Source organism: Mustela lutreola, chromosome 1 (assembly GCF_030435805.1).
Source record: "Mustela lutreola isolate mMusLut2 chromosome 1, mMusLut2.pri, whole genome shotgun sequence".
Lineage (NCBI taxonomy): Eukaryota > Metazoa > Chordata > Mammalia > Carnivora > Mustelidae > Mustela > Mustela lutreola.
Window position 1 is genome coordinate 194,116,610 of NC_081290.1, and position 20,854 is coordinate 194,137,463.

The following is a 20,854-nucleotide window of genomic DNA, read 5'->3' on the forward strand; positions in this document are numbered from 1 at the left end:
GAGAGGGTGTGGTTGTGGCCCCGTGTGTGGCCCAGAAGCTTCCCGAGGTGCTGCAGGCGGGGGTGGGTAAGCTGGAAATTCTCCCTGGGAGGGTGGGGGGCAGTGAGACTTATTAGGGGGCTGGTGGAAGTCGACAGGGTACAGCTCCAGCATTGTGAGACAGGGCAGAGAAGGCTGGATTTGGACCTGAGCAGACATAAGTGGATCACTGGCCTGAGCAGGAACAGTGGGACTTTACCTTGCAGTGTCGTTTCAAGGATTAAATACAAAATTATGATTGTGACTGGTCATGGTTAAATACAGGAACTTTCTGAAGTGCCTTTATGTCATAGGTATTTATTTATGAAAGTAGCATGGTACAGTGAGGATGTAGATTTTATTTTATTTATTTTTATTTTATAAAGATTTTAGTTATTTGACTTAGAGAGAGAGTGCAAGCTCAAGCAGGGGGACCAGCAGAGGCAGAGGGAGAAGCAGACTCCCTCCCATGACCCAGGGATCATGACCTGAGCTGAAGGCAGACGCCTAACCAACTGAACCACCCAGATACCCCAAAAGGTAGATTTTAGAAGTACTTGTGTGCCCCTGGGTAAGGATTGGCTTCTATGCTTAGTTTTCTCACCAGATTAAAGAAAAATTTTATAAGGAAATAAAATATGGGGCTAACACATGGTTGAGTCTCAGTAAATACTAGATCTCTGTTCCTTTTCTTTCCTTGACTTGCCAGACACTTCAGGAATCTCCTAGATGTTTATTCTGCATAAAAGCACCTGTGTTTTGGATGATAATAGTAATACAGTCAGGTTTACTTTAAAAAAAAAAAAGACTTTATGTATTTATCTGACAGAGAGAGAGACTGCAAGTAGGCAGAGAGGCAGGCAGAGAGAGAGGAGGAAACAGGCTCCCCGCTGAGCAGAGAGCCCGATGCGGGGCTCAATCCCAGGACCCTGGGATCATGACCTGAGCTGAAGGCAGAAAGAGGCTTAACCCACTGAAGCCACCTGGCACCCCGTCAGGTTCACTTTTGCCTATCACTCAAGAAATTCAGATGTAGTTAAAATGTTTGGAAGGATGTAGTATGTAAAAAAAGCTTTTTGCTTTCTCGTTGGGCTGGGAATAGGATTCAAAGCTATAATAAGACCTTATCCTTTGTCCCCCATTCTTGTACCCAGCAGTTACTAAATACTTGAGGCGAGCAAGATGCTCCGTGGACACCAACCTTCTTTCTATAGAATGTGATCAGACAGGAGTGGGTTGAGTGGGACTGGAGTGGATTTGCAGGTGTACCTTAACTTCTTCTTCTCCCCCAAGTCCTCCAGGGCGCTCTTTAGAAAGTGCTTTTGATACTGCACAGGACTCAAAAAACCTCTTTTCCTTTCAAAAATAGAAACTAATGTCAGTTTTCCATATCTCTAAGGGAAAGGTTTAATTCAGAAAAAGATACCTACTTTTACCTCCATTTCCTAAATTCATTTACAGAAAAGCAGTTTGGGAATTTAGGTGACAAATAGCTCAGCTGTGAAAAGGCCGGTGTTGAGTTGGGGCCGGGGGTGGGGGGGCGGGGAGGGGTGGGCAGTGGGACCAAGGGGAGGGGCGGGTACATTGAATCTGCAGAAATGTAGTTTGCTCCATTAGGGTCACAGGTCTTAGATCTCCTAGACTCAGGAGCCTGGGCAAGAGTTTGTGCGGGGACTTCCAGGGAGTCTGAGGGAGCAGTGCAAATCTGTTAAACACGGTTAGCACTGGAAGGGCCCTGGCCTCCTGATGACGTCAGTAGCACCTTCGTTCTTCACGGGTGATGCAGTGGTTAAGAGTGGGACTTGGGGAAGGCAGGGAAGGCAGCCAGGGTTTTGGATACGTGTTCTGCTCCTTATAAATCAAATACTACTGGAAAGCTAGCCAGCCCCCTACCTCTTAGTTAACCCATCAGAAAAAATGGGGATGATAAGCACCTGTTTTATAACATTGTGGGCAGGAATTAAAGAGGTCATTCACATCAGTAGCAAGTTGCATCGCACATAGAAGATACTGTTTCTGTTTTTTTTATCAGGATCATTTTGGTTTTAAGTAGCTCAAGTGAGGAGCTGCTACCGCTTCTTTTGTTGTTGTTGTTGTTGTTGAAGATTTTACTTATTTATTTGACACAGAGAGAGAGTACGAGCAGGGGGAGCGGCAGGGAGAGGGAGAAACAGGTTCCCCACTGACCGCAGAGGCTGATGTGGGGCTTGAACCCAAGACTCTGGGATCATGACCTGAGCTGAAGGCAGACGCTTAAGCAACTGAGCCACCCAGGCGCCCCAAGTAAGGAGCTTCTAATCGTTAAAGAAAGGCTTACGATTTAAGAGCAGACATGGTCCAGATTCTCTGATTTGCCTGCTCTGTGACTTCCCTATTATTTAATGAGGTCCAACTGGGGAGGGGGCTGGCAGAGAAGATTTCGTGATGGGGGTGGTGAGGGTGGGAAATAACGTGTATATACACATGCAGCTTAAGGAACTGAGATATTTCTTTTCTTTTTCTTTTTTCTTTTTTTTTTTTTAAAGATTTTTTATTTATTTGACAGACAGAGATCACAAGTAGGCAGAGAGACGGGCAGAGAGAGAGAGGAGGAAACAGGCTGTCTGCCGAGCAGAGAGCCTGATGTGGGGCTCGATCCCAGGACCCTGGGATCATGACCTGAACCGAAGGCAGAGGCTTTAACCCACTGAGCCACCCAGGCGCCCCTTCTTCTTCTTCTTCTTTTTAAAAAGATTTTATTCATTTATTCATTTATTTGACTGAAAGAGAGAGAGAGAGAGAGAGAGACAGAGAACACCGAGCATGGGAGAGCAGAAAGGAGAAGTAGACTCTCTACTAAGCAGAGAGCCTGACATGGAGCTTGATCTTAGGACGCAGGGATCCTGACCTGAGCTGAAGGCAGACTCACAACCAGCCGAGCCACCCTGGTGCCCCAGACACTGAGATTTTTCTTAGGTCCAGACTTAGGTGAAGGTTTCAGAAGTAGGTCTTTCACTGTTTGTTTTAATAGCTATTGTTTCTAAGCAATATTGGTGATAATATTTTTATTTATCAGACTGGTGTTGTGTCAGATACAGTGAATGTATTCACCTCACTTAATCCTCCCACAGTCAGGAAGATTCTGTTGCTTTTTGACTCAAGACGAGGAAGCCTGAAGCTTAGTGACACCGACTTTCCAAAGGTCACAGAATCAGTCACTGAGAAGAGAAGCCGCATGTGAAGCCAGGATCATCCCACCTGTTAGCCTGCCCTTTTAACCACATTGATTAATCTCAACCTTGAAGCTCCTAACACAATAGAGGGACGTAGAAGTGTTTCAGAAGAAAGATGAATTTGTGCATTTTGTATTCCAAGTAGGAAAGCCCCCCAAAAGTGAGTCCGATTTGTCCAAAGTCACGTAGTAGGTGAGTGGGGGAACCAAGACGAGAGCGCTGGCTGGTTGACTCCACCAACCCCTTTGTCTTTGTCTTAATAGAGGACGGGACAATCAGTACAAGGACATTTACTGAACACCTGGGCTGTACCCAGTACTCCTACGTGTTGGAAGGACATGAAAGAAGTAGCCTAGAATCTTCTTAGAGAAAGCCAACAGAGCGAACAACAGAACCTCCAGTTTGGTTCCAGATTGTGTATGGTTGTTTATAATGGCAGGGGTGGGGGAGGTACTAGCTTTTCTTGGGTGCTTTTCCATGCATTTGTTTTATTGCATTGTTGTCCCCCCCCCCATCCCCTCTGTACAAGAGGAAAGAGAAACTGTTGGCTTTTTCAGATGAAGAAGCCGAGTCTGAGATGGGGGTACGTGAACTTACACAGGGTCACAAAGCCAGAAAGCAGCAAAACTTAGCTTTGCGTGCCAGTTCAACACCAAAGTGCAGGCTCTTTCTGTGGAGTAACAAAGAGGGGAAGGAGTAGGGCAGTCCAGAGGGAGGAAGGTATTTCAGAAGAGGTAGAATGTGAGCCAGGCAAGTAGGGGTGGGTGGAGTTGGCAGAGCACGTGTCCCAGGACATCTCCAGCACACCATTCTTTGGAGCTGAACTTCCTTTAGGTTCATGGTCAGTGAAGTCCGGACACTCAACCTCTGTGCTTCCTGGATACCGCGAGGCTGTTCTTTTATCAACAAGCTGCAGACAGAAACAATCCTGGAAAGACCTTTAATGCTGAGCCTATAAGGCTTGGCAATCCCAGAGTGAGATGTTTTGCCAACAGATGCCTGAGAAGTATTAGCTCCCAGAGTGGGTCTGGTGACCAGGACAAAGGTGACATCAATGGATTATAATTAGTATTCACCTTCAGCTCATTATCCTGTGCAGACAGACAAGACTTTGTCCTTCAGGAACATCCTAAGGGTGAGAATGCATAAACCAACCCTTTGTTCCTCAAAGTGTGGCCCTTGGAATGGCAACATGGGCATCCCGTGGGGGGTCTCGGAGAAAGACCAACCGTTGGGCCCTCCCTGAGACCTCCCACTTCAGAACCTGTGGTTTAACAAGATCCTAGGGGGACTAAAGTTGGTGAAACACTGAGCTGACCATCATCATTCTTTTTGTTGTTTGTTTGGGCTCACGGTCGGGCTTCCCCTGCTACTCCCATCAGAGGACAGCAGTGATAACTGCAGAGGCTCATGGGCATGCCTGGGGCATTGGCTAGTTGATTTTCGTGAGGTTTCCAGCCCAGTGGTCTGGATTCCCAGCTCAGCCTTTCTTGCTGTGGGAACCTCTACTTTCCAGGGCTGCTCAGCATCCTTATGTTAGATGTGGTCGTAGTGAGGCCTGTATAGAAGAGTGTTGTAGAAATCAGATGAGTTTGATTTGAGGGGGAAAGTGCTTTTTGAGCCATGGATGACTTTCACAATATTCACTGATACCCTTGTTGAAGAGACTGCCTCTGTTCTGAAAAGAACACTTGCTAGGGGCTGTTTCAGTAGCCCTGAAATCACTGCATTTCAGTGAATGGACAGGAGGAAGAAACCTTCTTAAGGCACAGCTGAGGACTTTGAAGACTCAGAGGAGCCTCCTTTGTCGCAAGGGCGTTATTTTCCGTGGCTGCAAGCATCAGCCCTCCATCATGGAATTCTGGGAGAGGCTACCCTGAAGAGGTCCTCAGCCATTTTCTCGCATGGATTGTGGCCTCCAGCACTGCCTTCCTCCCCTCCTCTGTTCCCAGGGCTCAGTCTGGGAGCGCAGCTGTCATCCTTTGAGAGAGGCAAGGCTCTGTTTTGAGCCAGGCGCCTGTGTTTTGACTGAGCGTCCCCTCCTTGATACAGGTTGACCTAATAGGCAACACCTGGGAAATAATTGGTGACGGCCAAGGGCGCAGAATCTCCTGGAGCATCCTCTTGTGTTCTGTCGGATGGGGAGGATGAAGAGGAAATCATGCTCGCCGCCCCCAGGCGGCTCTGTCCTCCAGCCCGGCATGAATAATGGAGAGCTGGCAAGCTGACTGCACCAGAGAGTTCCGTTATGTAAAGTGGCAGGCGGCAGGGTGTGTGTGTGTGTGTGTGTGTGTGTGTGTGTGTGCTTGCGCGCGCACGCTCGCGCGCACAGGGGTGCGTGGCTGAGTGTACGCGCGCGCGTGCAGGGACCGGAGAACAGCTGTCTGAGAGAGAGAGAGAGAGAGAAAGGGAGCCAGGGCGAGGGAGAGGGGGACTTCTGTAGGCTGCGCGACCACACCAAGTAACAGCCGCCGGGGGAGGGGCAGGAACTAAGGGGGGTCATGCTGACAGTTCCAGAGCCGTGCGAAACAGCAGAGCAAGGCAGCTCCCAGAGCTCATGAGCGCCCCGCCCCCACTCCCTTCCCCGCTAGAACCAGGGCTGTGGGGTGGGCATGGAGGTGAGTGCCCTCCGCCGTCCTCAGGGCCCCCGCTCCCCGCCCCCGCCCCCCCACTGCCCAATGCATGAATGAATGAGTTCCTCCGCACTGCACTGCACTCTACTACCGTTCCTAATGGCTTCCAGGTTAGTGCTCACTGACGCTTGTGTGTGTGTATGTGTCAGTCTATCTTTGTCTCCTCCGGGCATTTTTTTTTTTTTTTTTTTTTGGAGGGGTGACTCTCCCCCCACCTCTGGTTGGGGGTGGGGTGGTCTGGTCGAGGCCCTGGGGGCTTGTAAGGAGGAGGACCTGTCTGTCTGGCCGTGTGCTTTTTCCAGCTGGCGCAGGCTGCTCAGAGCTGCTGAGAACACAAACCTTCCACGACAGTAAAATCCGGAGTCCATGTTGTTTGCCTCTGTTCTGTGTTGGGGGATCCGAAAGCAGCCGGTGTGACATCATGCTGCGGAGATGTTCTTTCCCTCCCTGGCTTTTTTCTTTTCGACCCCCTTCCTGCCCTGCTTCATAGTAGCCCTGCTTCCGCAGACCTTCGGAGCACTGAAGGGTGGGCCCTGGTCGGCTGGAGGGAGGGGGTGGGCTGGGCACAGGGGTCCCCTTGGCTAGCAGGACTTATTCAGGGTCCCATGACTTGGAGAACAGAGGCCAGTGAACTGAATTAGCGGTGCGTCATGGAGACCTGGCCTGAGCCTCGGGGGGAGGTGTGGACTGGCCATGTGCTCCTGTTCCCCACCCACCAACTTAGCTCTGCGGTGCCCCTGGTGGGGGCTCGGTGACCAGAGCAGTGGTTAGCAAGGGAAAGGAGGCAGGAGGGTTACAAGGCAGGCCACCCTCTCAGATAGGAACAGATGCTGCTTTTCCCACAGGGAGAGGACCCTGGGACGGCTGGATCTGGCTGGCGGAAGGAGAGGACCAGAGGGGAAGTTGCTAGCTCCTGTCTCAGGGAAATAAAGGGATTTGTTTATTCTTTGGCTTAGCCTGCATTTGGCTCAGAGATTTGCCATGTGTTTTCAGAAAATAGATACCCAGTGGCTGATCCTTACTCCCCCACACCTCCTTGCATTGTTAGTTATTTGCTTGATTTAGACAAGTGGAAGGGTGGGGGGAGCCTTGAAGTTCTCTGTCTCCCTGGGACTCAGCCAAGCTCTCACCCAGAGCTGGGGAGAGGGGACTTTGTCTCTTGACCTTCTCTGACACTTGCTAGCAGACTGCGCTTCCATGGACACCCTCTTCCTCCTCTGCTTCCTGCCTTCCCTCTCCCCCCAGCTAGCCTTGAGTGGCACTCCACGGGTGAGAGAAGTTTAGGACCACGCTTGAAAAAGCTGACCTTGAACGAAGGGAAAGGAGAATGGGATGTTTTGAAAGGAGAGCTGCCCATGGCAGAAGCGTGTCCGTGTCAAGGCCATGGAAAGTAGTACCCCACTGGGAAAGAACGAAGGAAAGGGAGCTTTTGTATGCTACCTAGAAGAAACCTCCTCTCTTTCCAGGTCTTTGCTTCTCTTCTGCAGGTGGGAGCACACCTGAGACCTTTTCCCTCCACTTGTGAAGTCATCAAGCACAGGTTCTTTTTCTGTGGGACTCAGACACCCCCTTTCCCACCTTGACGGAAGAGAAGCAGGATCACAGGAAAGACCCTTTTCAAGGTCATACATGGTCAGGCCAAGGGTTGGCCAACTGTTTTTGGAAAGAGCCAAGTAATAAATATTTTCAGCCCCGTGGCCCATGCTGTTCTCTGTTGAAGCGACTCAAGTCTGCTTTGTCCAGCAGAAGCAGCCGCAGACACAGTCTGTGAAAGAGTGCACGTGGCTGAGTTCTCAATAAAACTTTATTTAGGGACTCTGAAAATTCCATTGCATATAATTTTCACATGTCACAAGATACTCTTCTTTTCTTCCCCAACCATTTAAAAATGTAAAAACTGTTTTTAGCTTGTGGGGCATAAAAAAAACTGATGGTGGGCTGGATTTGGCCTGTCTAGGTCATAGTTTGCTGGACCTGAACTAGACAGACTGGAAGGTCCTGATCACCTGAGACTTCCTTAGAAAGGTCTGAAGGGAGCAGGCAGCCCTCACTACATGTGTGTTTGCACACACGCACCCTTCGGTTCCTGGTAATGGACCAGACAGGGCTGGACTCAGTTTTCCTAATGACCTTAGAACTGCTCTCGGCCAGTTCGGCAAAACCTCAGCTTATCTGTGAGTCAAGCTATGAGGGTCCAAGGAACCAATGTTTGTGGACCAGGAGGAGAGAAAACATTTGTTAAGGACTTGACATCTCCAGATAAGAGAAATCTCTGTGATGTCTGTGGTTTTGCATCTGGCCTGGAAATACATAAACATTCAGAATTGTGATATAACCTGAGTCGGGGTGAGAACTGGATGGATTTTTCATCATCTCACTGAACTCGGGTTTGTCCGGTTAGGGGAAGGGATGGAGGTGGGGTGTTCCTTGTAGGCTGTGCATATGTATGGTGCACATGCATACGTTCTCCTTAGCCTATAGGCTGTAGCCAGACTCATAAGAGAACAGTGACTAATTCCAGAATCTCCTGATTCAGGAGATGATTCCAAAAATATAAGTTTGCATTCTGATTTCCAAAAGCACATGGGGTGGTGGTTCTGCTCTATTCTGAGCTCATCAGAGCGCTTCTCTGTGGGATTACATTTCTGGGTTTGAGAATATGAGGGGGATTGGGATGAACTGGGATTAATTCAGAGGAGAGTGAGCCCTGTGGTCGCGGGGTCCATAGCCAGGCTGTGCAAGCAGTGTCGGAGGGACTGGCAGATCTGGAGGAGAAAGCGCTGAGGGATCGTGCAAACTGTATAAATTGCACATAGAAGAATTATGGGGACCTGGGTGGCTCTGTCAGCTAAGCGTCTGACTCTTGATTTTGGCTCAGATCCTGATGTCAGGGTCATGGGATCAAGCCTGAGTCGGGCTCTGCTCTCAGTAGGGAGTCTGCTTGAGATCCTCTCTCTCTCCCTCTACCCCTCCTCCCCTCGCATGCACCCACCTGCTAGCATACCTTCTCCCTCTCTCTCCCATAAATTCATAAATTAATTAATTATTTAAAAAGGAATTAGATTATTCTGTGTCTGCAAGGGAAGTAAAAAAATAGGACCTTTGGTAGAAAGCCATAGGAAGTAGTTTGAGCTTAAAATAAAAAGAGTTGTCCAAAGGTGAACTGAACCACATCATCGATTATCTTTTCCGCCACTTGAGGCATAATATAAACAGAGATTTGGTGGGGAGATCATAGGACAAATGATTTTTAACTTCTGAAAGTAGGTTTGAAGAACTGGAATCATTCCGCCCAAAGAAAGGAGGATAGGAACACAGGAAGGGTTCTAGTTAATGAACTGACCTGGAGTCCTGGAAAGCTGAAATGGAGAAAGTGGCATTAAATGCATTATAACAGGCTTTTGTTTTAATCATTGGGAACTTCCTGATGGTAGCAGAGGGCAGTGAGAAGGATCCCAAAGGGGGGCCCTGGACTTTTGTACCCGGAATACATTTTCAAGTAGGACGAAGCCTCCCTCGAGTGATTTAAGTCTGTCTGCTTCCAGCCAGGCATATTGGCTGACCTCTTATAGTCGCCTTTGTTCTAAAATTCCTGGGATTTTAACGTAATGGTTGTTCTTCAGCCTGTTTCCGTTTGCTCTCCAGCAGAAAAGTAAATCCCAACGGGACTTGAATCCACGGGGGTCTGGAAAGGGTTTGCCGCACTTGGCTTTGACAGTGAGGGTAGGGAGGAGTGGGGAGGGGGGTGGTTGGGAAGGGTGTTCTAAATGCTGCTGCTTCACCCTCCGTGCTCTGCACCCTACACACCCCTCGTCTGCCAGACCACCAAGCTCAGAGCTTTCTTCAGACAGCATGGCAGCAGCCTCTGGGAAGAGGGACGGCTGGGGAAGCTGCATTCACAAGGACCCCCAAGTGCCCAGGTGTTGTTTCTGCATCCTCCGCTGAATGGAGAGCTGAGTCCCTCTAGGTGGAGAAGCTGCTGCACTCAGGAGTTCACAGTGTGTCCTCGAGACACTCTTTGTTGTCCTCTTCCTGTCATGTCTCTGTGGAGATCAGGTGGCCTCCACACTTCTCGCATAATTCAAGCTGAAGCTCCGAGAGGAGCATTTGCCATCAGATCATACATAGGGAAGGGGCTGAGTCAGGGCTGTCTGACTCCCTTGGCAGGTAGTGAGGGGAGCAGTTTTGACTGAATCCAAGTAGCTCTTACCACGCGGGGTTGGGAGAGACGGACATGTAATGGTGTTAGTTCATTACATGTCTCTCTCCCACCGATCGTGTGTTCCTTAGAGGGAGAGCCTGTATCCCTAATGCCTAGAACGTTACCTGGCATGGAGTGTGGTCTCCTCAGCTGTTTATCGGATGGATGGATGGATGGATGGGGGATGGATGACGGATACATGGATCGTGTTCAAGTTCCTTTCAGGCTTAGCCACAACATTTCTCTTGTAGAGGATGGGGGAGGGGCCCTTGACGGGCAAAGGAAGTTCTATTCAGTTGAACCCCTCCCTGCCTTGATCCAGTGGTTTGTGGCCTCCCAGTGGACTGGAAATCTCTTTCAAGGAAGGGGGCTTCCTGGGATGGGCTTAGCACCTTTCTGCTTTCACAAGGTCCTGTTCTAACGAGCACTGAGGCTTCTGGAATACTTTGGGTGGGATTGTACTTAGATTTGGCTGAGACTGATAGTCAAATTTAAAAGTGTTAAGTCCCTACCGTGTACCCATCATCATGTTTGATATGTGTGTTTATTTTTTTTAATTTTTTAAAAAATATTTTATTTATATATTTGACAGAGATCACAAGTAGGCAGAGAGGCAGTCAGAAAGAGAGGAGGAAGCAGGCTCCCTGCTGAGCAGAGAGCCCGATGCAGAGCTCGATCTCAGGACCCTGGGATCATGATCTGAGCCGAAGGCAGAGGCTTTAACCCACTGAGCCACCCAGGTGCCCCTGATATGTGTGTTTAATCTTTCTGTGTCTGCACAGAGCCCTGACATAGTCACTGCTCTTTGGGGCCCTTTGGTTTCTCAGGGTTGGAGGCACATAGTAGGTGTTGAAGAAATGCTTGTGAGGAAATGCTTGTTCACAGACATCCAGTCAGCACAGTTAGCTCACTTTCCAAAGACTGATGTTCAGAGACAGCTGGATGGATTCTGGTGACCACGAATTGTGGAGAAATAAGGACTATGGTGCTAAAAATCCCTCTGGAGCTGTGCAAGCCAGCCAGTGAGTGCTTTCTCACTGGAGATCCGAAGCCTGGGCTCGGGGGGCTGTCGGCAGGGCGTCATGGAGGGAATTCCTGCATTTGGTTGGGGGGAGTGGTAGATTGGATTACGAGACCACTATGGTCCCTTCCAAACGACAGACTGTCACTGCAGATCCATTCAGCCAGCGCTGCCCACGAACCCAGCAGGACTGTCTCCCAGTGTAGGTGTTTGTCCTGTAGTGAATAATCTCGGGGAAAGGAAATGGTTCCACACCAGTAAGCTGCTGCGATGAATTTCAGCATCTTGTGCTCCATCCTGAATGCTTCGCTTTCCAGCCCCATGCAGGGAGGAACTAGTTGAAGGCGTGCATGCAACAGCTGATATTCTCACCCCGTCTGTGCCATGAGGAGAGGATGGAAATTAGAAACAGGATTTGGTTTCTTCCCCGGGAAATTCACTTCCTGCTTCTCCCCCCCCCCCCCCCCCCACTCAATGAGCAATTATAGGAAGACATTTCCTTCGGGGAGGCACTATCTAATTAGCTTTGTTTGTTTGTTTGCTTTTTAAGATCCCTCCCCTCACCCTAATAAGGTAAGTTGTGATCCTTCGGGAGATGGGACACACAGACTCACAGGAAGATAGAGCCATTTTTCTCAAAAGCACAGAACAGCTCAGAATTTAAACTCAGACACATATCCTGATGTTGCAGGAAAGGGGCCAGGCCAGCAGAGAACCTGGAAGTGATGTCAGATTTCAGTTTGCCTGGATCCAGAAGTCGGAATAAGAACCAGTGGGCTGGTGTTATAAGAAGGCAGACTCGGGGCAGGCTTGAGAAAAAGCAGTGTCTAACAGAGTGGCAGAACAGTGGATCGAATGGCTTTAAAAAGAGCTGATTCCTTTATTCGTGCAGTGAGTCTGTGGTCCCAAGTGCCAGTCATGGTGCTGGAGGCCCCAGTGACCCAGGCACCATACCTGCCCAACAGTGTTCACTTTAATTAAAAAAAAAAAAAAAAAAAGTCAACAAACTAACAGCAGACCATTTCAGGTTCTCCTAAATGCCTGGAAGGGGGAAAGGCAGGCTCTGATAATGATTGCCTGAGGACAGGGACGCCACCTTAGACCCAGCCGAGTGGTCCTTCCAAGACAGACCGCTCTAGGGAGGTGACATTTGAACTCTGAAGATTAGAAAGGAACCAGAATCCAAAACTTCAGTTCTGAAAGAGTTCTAGGCAGAAGGGACCAGCAAGTGCAAATGTCCTCGAGCAGGGGTAGACTTGGTTTGTCTTAGGAACAGAAAAGCCCTAGGACGCCAGAGATGGTTGGGGGTGGGGGGAAGTGGTATAAGAGGAAGTTGGGGAAGTCAGTCCCTTGAGTTCGGATCCTAGGAGTAGCATCGCTGGCCATTAAGTACATCTCAGGGGATGCGAACCTCTCCCTCCAGAAGGTTAGGACAAGGATGCCGGATGGATTCCAGGTGGTCTGAGAGCTTTTAGGGTAAAGCAGTTCATGCCTGACCGTTTCTGTAGCATCATCTGGGTTTGCAAAGGTTATTCTAATTCATTCCTCTTCAGCATGTCCAAAGAGATAACAGGAGCTCTGGCTTCTCCTGGAGCCCTTCCTTGCAAGACCCAAACAAACTTATTTTGTTTTTGCAGGAAGGGGGAAAAGTGGGTCAGGCTGTTTTGGCATTTCGGGCATGGAGTCCTGGTTCTGTTGCAGGCCTTGGTCTCCATGGAAATGAAAAATAGTGTTTGTCATGCCTGTTCCTGGATTGAATTCCAAACTCTGGGCTGAACAGAAGCTGCAGGAAAGCCAGGGAGCGGGGGAGTAGGATGGATGGAGGCTCCAGCCCATGTGACAAGGATCTCTTCTCTCTGGCTTGAGTAGCCAAGGCAAACAGGTTTCACCCAGTCCCTGGCGCGCTCTCCACCCATCACCTCCCTGGACCAAGAATACCAGTAGAAGGGTAATCGAAGGTCTGCTTTTTCTCTCTTTGGCCAAAGACTTTCCATGGGCCTCGCCCTTACATTAGCTGCTTGATTCATAAATTAACAATTGGAGTTCCCTGCTAGGACTCCCCCCCCCGCCACCCCCCAAGTCATTCCTTCCAGGCTTTAGTATATTTCTATTGAGAATGTCTCTAGGTATTAAATGTTCTGCAAATGTTTTTGGATGGGCTCTGCCACCTTTCATTTCCCTTGTAAGCAAATTAAAAAAAAAAAAAACTTTCCATAGTTACTTGAACAAGATAGGGAAGGAGGAAGGGGTAAGTGGAGCCTCTTGGTCCTAGGAAGTGACCTGAATTTTATCTGTACAGTATCTATGGAGATGAGGACTCATGAGGGGCAGAGTGCAGAGAGAGGGCAAGGCCTGGGCCAGGGTGGACCCTGTGTGTGGGTCAGGGAGTGGATGACCCGTGGGTAGTTAGCGAGGGTGGAGAATGGTCAGGCTTACCTTTGCGAGTTTTCTCGGCCAGCGGTCTGACCTGGCAACCGTCTAGTTCTATCTTCTTGGTTCCAGATTGCAGACAGAACCTGTTTGCGAACACCCTGTATCCTTCACCTATAGGCCTAGCTTGGAAAGCCCCTAGGGGATTTCAGCAAGTTCCCCAAACAGAGGAGAGGGAACGAGATGTTCATCTCCGTCAAAATCTTGCCCTTGCAGCAGGTGAGGGAGGCCCCTTCTGTGTTGGACTCCACCACTGCCATTGTTGTGAACTTTGTTAGGGGTAGAAAGGCAGCGTTCCGGGAGCCCTGTCCTTTGCTGCCCTTTGCTGCAATGCAGCAGGTTGCTACTTCCGGGCCAAAGCATTCCGGGCTGGGACCCGGCAGAGACTCTGCTGTAGCCTAAGTTAGGAAGAGAACGTCTGCGCCATTCAAAACCAAACAAAACGAAAACAGCACCAACAAAAAAGCATCTGTGTCCTAGTCGCCGCCTGGCCTGCCTCATTCTTCAACCACGTAATCACAGTTTGCCACCAAAGGCCCATTGGGTCCACAAAGTAAGGAACCAGGCGAGTGGCACAGTTGTCCCCGGGTTTAGATTCCACGCCATAGGTCCACAGAGGATGGGTTCCCTACATGGTCACGAGGAGCTCCTCTTAGGAGAAACAGAAGTACTTCTCTCAGTCTTTTGAACTTCCTCCCCATCCAGTATCCTAAAAAGTAGGGTGGCGGAGGGGGAGTCTCTGACCTCGCACTGTTGAGCCCTATGTGCTTGGGCGTTGGGGTGTCCTGCTGCCTGTTAACCCCCTGGTGGACAGTTCTGTCCTCTCTCTGGACGCGTGCTTCCCCCGCCAGGGAGAGGGTTGGACAGGATGAGCCCCTCCTTGTCTTTGTCCACACAGTCATTCCTTGGGGACCCGAGCCTGGGTTTATCATCCTAGGTAAGGGTTGGGATCGGGGCAGGGGCTAAGATCAGGAGCTCCAGGAAGTTATAACAAGGAGTGAAGCAGGATTGGGAAGATCTAGTTTTTTTCTAACATGGTATTTTGCTCCCTAAGGAGAAGGATCCAAGGGGCATCTAGGGCTCTGCTGGGATTGGCAGTTTGGGCCACATTCCCCCTCTACGAAGCTCCCCTTGGATATGCCCTTCCCACTCACTGTGCTGTGGTTTTATGAGGGTTCGAAGATATGGTTAAGTGACAAGCCAAGAGTACAGAGAGGAACTGGAAAACAGCCGGCTTCAGGGAGTCCTCATACCCAGAACTGGGAACCAGTTTAGGTGGACAGACTTACCCGAGGCATTTGCAGGCAGCATGTAAATTCATATTCGTGTTAGGCAAATACACCTGTGGGCTCTCTGTCTCAGGCACTTGAGCATGTGCTGTGGGGAAATTCCAGGTGGAGCTGGCTAATTCTCCTGGATATTTGCAGTGCTGATAGAAAGAACTGAGGAGGATTACTGACGAGAGCTCAGAGTCGGCGTGGGGATGGGAGGCGCAGAGCTGGCCCACAGAATGGTGGTCTGCTGGGAATTGGGGACCCCTAGAGATCAGAGTCAGCTTTACCTCGATGCCGCTAAAGCCAGGGAGGGTGCCTGTCACATGGTCGGTGTAGGCTCTGATGATCATGGTCGGGCTCCCCACACCAAAAGAAGGTGACACTCTTCCTTCAGATGCTGAGTCGTGGCCCTACCTTGAGACCTACATCTCCATGCCCATTCTCCATCGGCTCTAGATTCTTCTCCATTGCCGGTTTCTGTGACAAACTCAACCCATGTTTTCTGTTGCAACGAGCTCACTAACCTAGTAGACCCTGAAAAGCCGATTCCCTCGAAGAGCTGTAAGCAGGTTTCTGTCATCTGGGACAGATGCGTCACTTACTCCTGGATATTTTCAAGATTCATCCTTGGGGGTCCTCTCAAGTTTGAGAGTATCCCATCTGCCCTGGGGCTTGTTTAGGATGAAGATTGCTAAGACCGTCCCTGGAAATGATCACTTATACAGCGGGGTGGGGGAGGTGGGAGTCCACCCTTCAGGGGAACAGCCCAGGTAGATGTGGTCCCCACAATGAGAAGTAAGGCACAGGAGCATTTGAAGTTTGTCCGCATAATCCTCTGAGGAGAGCGGGCAAGGATTTTATCCCACATATTGCAGAGAGGAACAGAAGTGCCTTAAATACACAGCATTTCTGATGTGTCAGGAGCTGCACGAAATATTTTACTGAGCTTACTTCATTTGGGGTTCACAGCCCTATGATGAGATTGTGGTATCTCTCATTTGTCCAGATGGAAAAATGAGATCCAGAGGCCAGTGTCACATGGCAGGTGGCAGAGCTGGGACTCAAACCCGAGCCTGGTGACAGGATCCCACAGACTGGCAGTTCATCCTGACATATGGCCCAAGCAGGCCTCCAGCAAACAAATGTTTTGTTTGAAACTGGCTTTCTAAATTTCTAATTAAAAGTTTTTTCTGTTAGTTTGAGGTACCCTGGAATGTATCAGGCAGTCCAATAAAAAGAAAAAATTAACCAGTGCCCTGGCATTGAAACAATTCCAGCCAAACATTGGATGAGACAGGTCATGGCAGGGCTGGGCTTAGGGGAGAAGATAAAGTGGACGTGATGTGTCCAGGTGTGGGGAGGTTGAGTGGGAATCTGATTGGGAATGAGCCGGGCCAGTGGAACTTGCTGGAGAGCGGGAAGGGAGCGGCTGTCGTTCCGGCAGGTGGAGATTCAGGTGCAGAGCGACAGGCACGGGCCTTGCAATCTCTGTGGCAGGAATAGTTACGCTGAAGGTACACAAGTGAACTTGAATGAGGAACACGGGGACACCGCCTAACTATTCCGCTCTGCTCCGAGTCCTGAAGAACGTACGGATGGCCACTCAGGGAGCTGGCTTGTGGACAAAGGTTGCTGGTGCCCGCAGGACCCCCCACCCGGCTGTAAGGGTGGGAAAAGAGCATAGGTTACGGGCTCCCACGTGTCAGGCGAGGACCGAGATGCCACGGAGAGCCCAAAGAGCCTTCGTCCTCTTTTCGTATCCATTTCTCAAGGACTTCACCCAGACCTGAGCGTAGGAGGTAAGATTAATGGTTAGACTTATGGAAGCACTGTTTGTTAGCAAGGTAACCAGGAGAGGAATGAAAAAGTCTTTGTTGGAAGTCTTAAAGATAGGAGAGAGGGGAGCTGAGTGAACGGCCCCTGGGCCCCCCTGCAGTGAGTGGCTTACAAGTGGCTGGTGGCGGTCTCAGTGCTCCTGTTACTGGGGAAACGTGACAGTTACAGCAATCTTAGAAGCACAGGCTTTAGTATGTTACGCTTCAGTGACACACAGTTTCTTGTAATGCTCTTGTGTATTTTGTGCTGTTTTAGGCCTTCACACCTTTGTTTATACTGGTTTTTTGTTTGTTTTGTTTTGTTTTGCTTGGGAACATTCTCTTCCCTCCTATGACCGTGCCCTGTACCTGGCTAACTCTTAACACATTATTTAGATCCCCACTCTAGTCTCAAGTGCCATATCCTTTCTTGTGCCGAAGAAGCCTTTCTTGATCCCTCAAGTCTAGAGAAGAGTCCCTGACTCTTCCCTGTCTTGCCACTTTGGCTTATGTTAGAAGGAAAAAAATGCATGTCTGGCTCTTCCTGATTATAATGTCCCAGGGACAAGGGTCCTTTCTTACTCACCCTTATGGACTTGAATACCTAGGATGATGCCAGGTGCCTAGTAAGTGTTTGTGGCTCAGGAGATCTGGGTATGAAGGCCTATCACCTTGGTCAGGCATTTTTTTTTAATTTGATTTTATTTTTTCAGTGTTCCAAGATGAATTGTTTATGTACTGCACCCAGTGCTCCATGCAATACTTGCCCTCCTTGGTACCCGCCGCCAGGCTCACCTAACTGCCCCCTGCCCCTGCTGAAGCCTCAGTTTGATTCCCAGTCTCTCCTGGTTCATTTCCTCCTCTGATTTCCCCCAATTCACTTTTCCTTTTTTTCCCCTAATGTCCTTTGTGTTATTCCTTATGCTCCAGAAGTAAGTGAAACCATATGATAATTGACTCTCTCTGCTTGACTTAATTCACTCAGCATAATCTCCTCCAGTCCCGTCCATGTTGATACAAAAGTTGGGTATTCATCCTTTCTGATGGAGACGTAATATTCCATTGTATTATATGGACCATATCTTCTTTATCCATTCGTTTCTTGAAGGGCATCTTGGCTCTTTCTACAGTTTGGTGATTGTGGCCATTGCTGCTATGAACCTTGGGGTACAGATGGCCCTTCTTTTCACTATCTTTGGGGTAAATACCCCAATTGCCAGGTCATAGGGTAGCTCTATTTTTAATTTCTTCAGGAATCTCCACACTGTTTTCCAAAGTGGCTGCACCAACTTGCATCCCCACCAACAGTGTAAGAGGGTTCCCCTTTCTCCACATCCTCTCCAACACATGTTGTTTCCTGTCTTGTTAATTTTTAGCCAGGAATTTATTAACCTCCCTCTTAGGTTTCTTATATGTCAAGTGACAAGCTGGTTGTATTCTAAATTCTGAAAGGGGTCATAGTCTAGTAGCTCCTCCAATGCCAGTCTTCCTGCCCTTTCTGTAGAAAATCTAAGGTCCTTTTTTGTTTTAAATTCCCAAGATTTTAGGGCACCTGGGTGGCTCAGTGGGTTAAAACCTCTGCCTTCGGCTCAGGTCATGATCCCATGATTCTGGGATTGAGCCCTATATTGGGCTCTCTCTCCTCAGTGGGGAGCCTGCTTCCCCCCCAACCTCTACCTGCCTCTCTGCCTACTTGTGAGCTCTGTCTGTCAAATAAACAAATAAAATCTTAAAAAAAAAATAAATTCCCAAGATTTTGAAACCCAGTGTAATACTATTATTAATAATAGTAGCAGAGGGTCCCTGGGTGGCTCAGTGGGTTAAGCCACTGCCTTCGGCTCAGGTCATGATCTCAGGGTCCTGGGATCGAGTCCCGCATCGGGCTCTCTGCTTGGCAGGGGTCCTGCTTCCTCCTCTCTCTCTGCCTGCCTCTCTGCCTACTTGTGATCTCTCTCTGTCAAGTAAATAAATAAAATCTTTAAAAAAAAAATAATAGTGGCAGAATCAGACTCATGGCACACCGTGAAGTTTGCTCGAAAGATGCAATAGTGTAGGGTTATGAGCTACATGGGAATTAGTTTTGTTTGCTCAGGAGGACGGACGTCCAAAGTCTGTAGGATAGTGGGGTACCTTTTATTTACTTATTTATTATTATCATTATTATTATTTTTAGAGAGAGCATGAATACAGGGGGAAAGGCAGAGGGAGAGAATCCTAAGGAGGCTCCACTCCACGACCCTGAGATCATGACCTGAGGTGAAATCGAGAGTTGAACACTTAACTGACTGAGCTGGATAACGGAGTACCTGTTAAAAGAGTATTAGCTACGTAGCACATCTAGTGGTGATTTTGCTGACTTAGAACTACAGCTTTGAAGGTGTCTTCTTGTATAGTGAGGGGTCAGAGCATGGGGGGAGTGTGATGGGGGAGTAGTTGGGTTTAGTCTTGAACAGTAAATGTTGGAAGAGTGCTTGGAGGGGGAAATGGTATTTTCAGAATGAGAGACACTGACAAATGTGGAAGGGAGACAACATGGCACCAGGATCTGTCATTAGTCCTGGATGGCTGAGGCGGGGAGGGGGTCCTCTGGGAGGAGTAGCCAAGGGTGATCCTCAAGACCTTCGAGAAACTTCTGTGCCATAGTTCGGAGAACAGGCTTTCTTCTAAGGGGATAGGAAACCATAGAGAGCTTTGAACCAGGGGAGGGGATGGTTAGAATTGCAAAATCCCTTTTTAGAAAGTTCATTTTGATAGCAAAATAGATACTGGATTGAAAACTGGAGGCAAGAAGCTGATTCCTTCTTTTCTTTCCATCCACCACCACCCCTCCATCCTTCTCTATCTGTTCACCTAGCCGAGAAGGATTACTCATTGTTGGTTCTGAGAACATGCTCTGTCATCAGGCCTGCATTTCAATCCCAGTCTTGCCACTTACCTGTCTGGGTGACCCTGGGAGAGTTACTGAATCTGTCAGTAATTCGCTTTATCATCTGAAAAATGGGACAAATAATAATACACACTAATTGGGACGCCTGGGTGGCTCAGTTGGTTAAGCAGCTGCCTTCGGCTCAGGTCATGATCCCAGCGTCCTGGGATCGAGTCCCACATCGGGCTCCTAGCTCAGCGGGGGGCCTGCTTCTCCCTCTGCCTCTGCCTGCCATTCTGTCTGCCTGTGCTCGCTCTCTCCCCCTCTCTCTCTCTGATAAATAAATAAAATTAAAAAAAAAATAAATAATACACACTAACACTTCATAGATTGGCTGGGGGATCTCAATAGGCGATCACATCATAAACACTTGGCATCAGGTCAGGAACTCATATAAACATTCAGAAACCTGTATAGCTATTTTTGTTAGCAGGTTGAAGGCACAGACTTGGTTGGGAGTTGTCGGGATACTGGGGACTGGGAAAGCCATGAGGATTGTTAAAACTCGAATGCTATTCGATCCAGCGGACGTGTACTGAGCCCCTACCACTTAGAGAGCCTCCCACTGGGTGTTGTGGGCGTGGGGGGGGCACAGGTGGGTGCTTCCAAGAGCGTGCACTGGGCAGAATATGTTAGATGCTCTAGCCAGTTCAGTGGCGGAGGCTTTGAAAAGCTTTTCGGAGAAGGTGGGGTTTGAGATGGGTGTTAAAGGCTGGGTAGAACTCTGGTAGGTAGATACGGGGGTGGGGTGGGAGTTGGGGGAGGGACCCCTCACACTCAAGTAGTGATAGGTGTGGAAGTCAGGAGCCAGGAGGAGGAGAGTGGGAAGAAAACCAGGGAAGGTTATATAGGACTATACTCGAGAGCTCTCAAAGATTGTGTAAGGAGAGACAAAGTACCAGGGTACAGTAAGTGTCAAAATGATTTTCCCTCAAGAACTTTGAATTCCATTCTGAGGATTGGAGACTTTAATGTGAATGCTGGGAGGGGGGCAGAAGAAAGATGCTATCAGGTTTGTATTCCGAAAGGTTGAATGCCAGAGGTGTGAATGAGCCCAAGAGAGGAGGGAGAGAAAGAGACTGCCTAGAAGACCATCTGGGGAGAAGCTCCGCAAGGGGCCCTGGAGGGAGAGGAAGGAAGGGTGGCAAAGAGCTTTCAGCAAATAGAATTGATGGGATCCACCAACTGGCTCTTTGCGGGGTGAGATGGAAGTTGTGGGTCTGCAGCCCCAGAGACGGGGAATGAGAATGCTGTGGAGAAGCGGCCGTAGTGGGAAGAGGTTCAGGACCAACGGCAGGCTTGGCTTTCCGTCTGAGGGGCTTGTG

The 20,854-nt window shown here is 49.1% G+C and overlaps 1 protein-coding gene across 16 annotated transcripts in view; it reads left to right on the top strand.

Moving 5' to 3' along the window:
- Positions 1-20,854, top strand: part of GRAMD1B (GRAM domain containing 1B) — a 242,751-nt gene that overhangs the window by 174,200 nt on the left and 47,697 nt on the right. The window contains exon 1 of one of the 16 annotated variants that reach the window (XM_059183507.1): positions 5,536-5,848. The exons of 13 other annotated variants lie outside the window; for them this stretch is intronic. Coding sequence is in view for 1 of the 3 variants with exons in the window: in XM_059183491.1 (XP_059039474.1) it covers positions 5,921-5,973 (53 nt within the window). In the remaining 2 variants the exon portion in view is untranslated. 2 more of the 16 variants (XM_059183491.1, XM_059183500.1) reach the window with 2 other exon arrangements.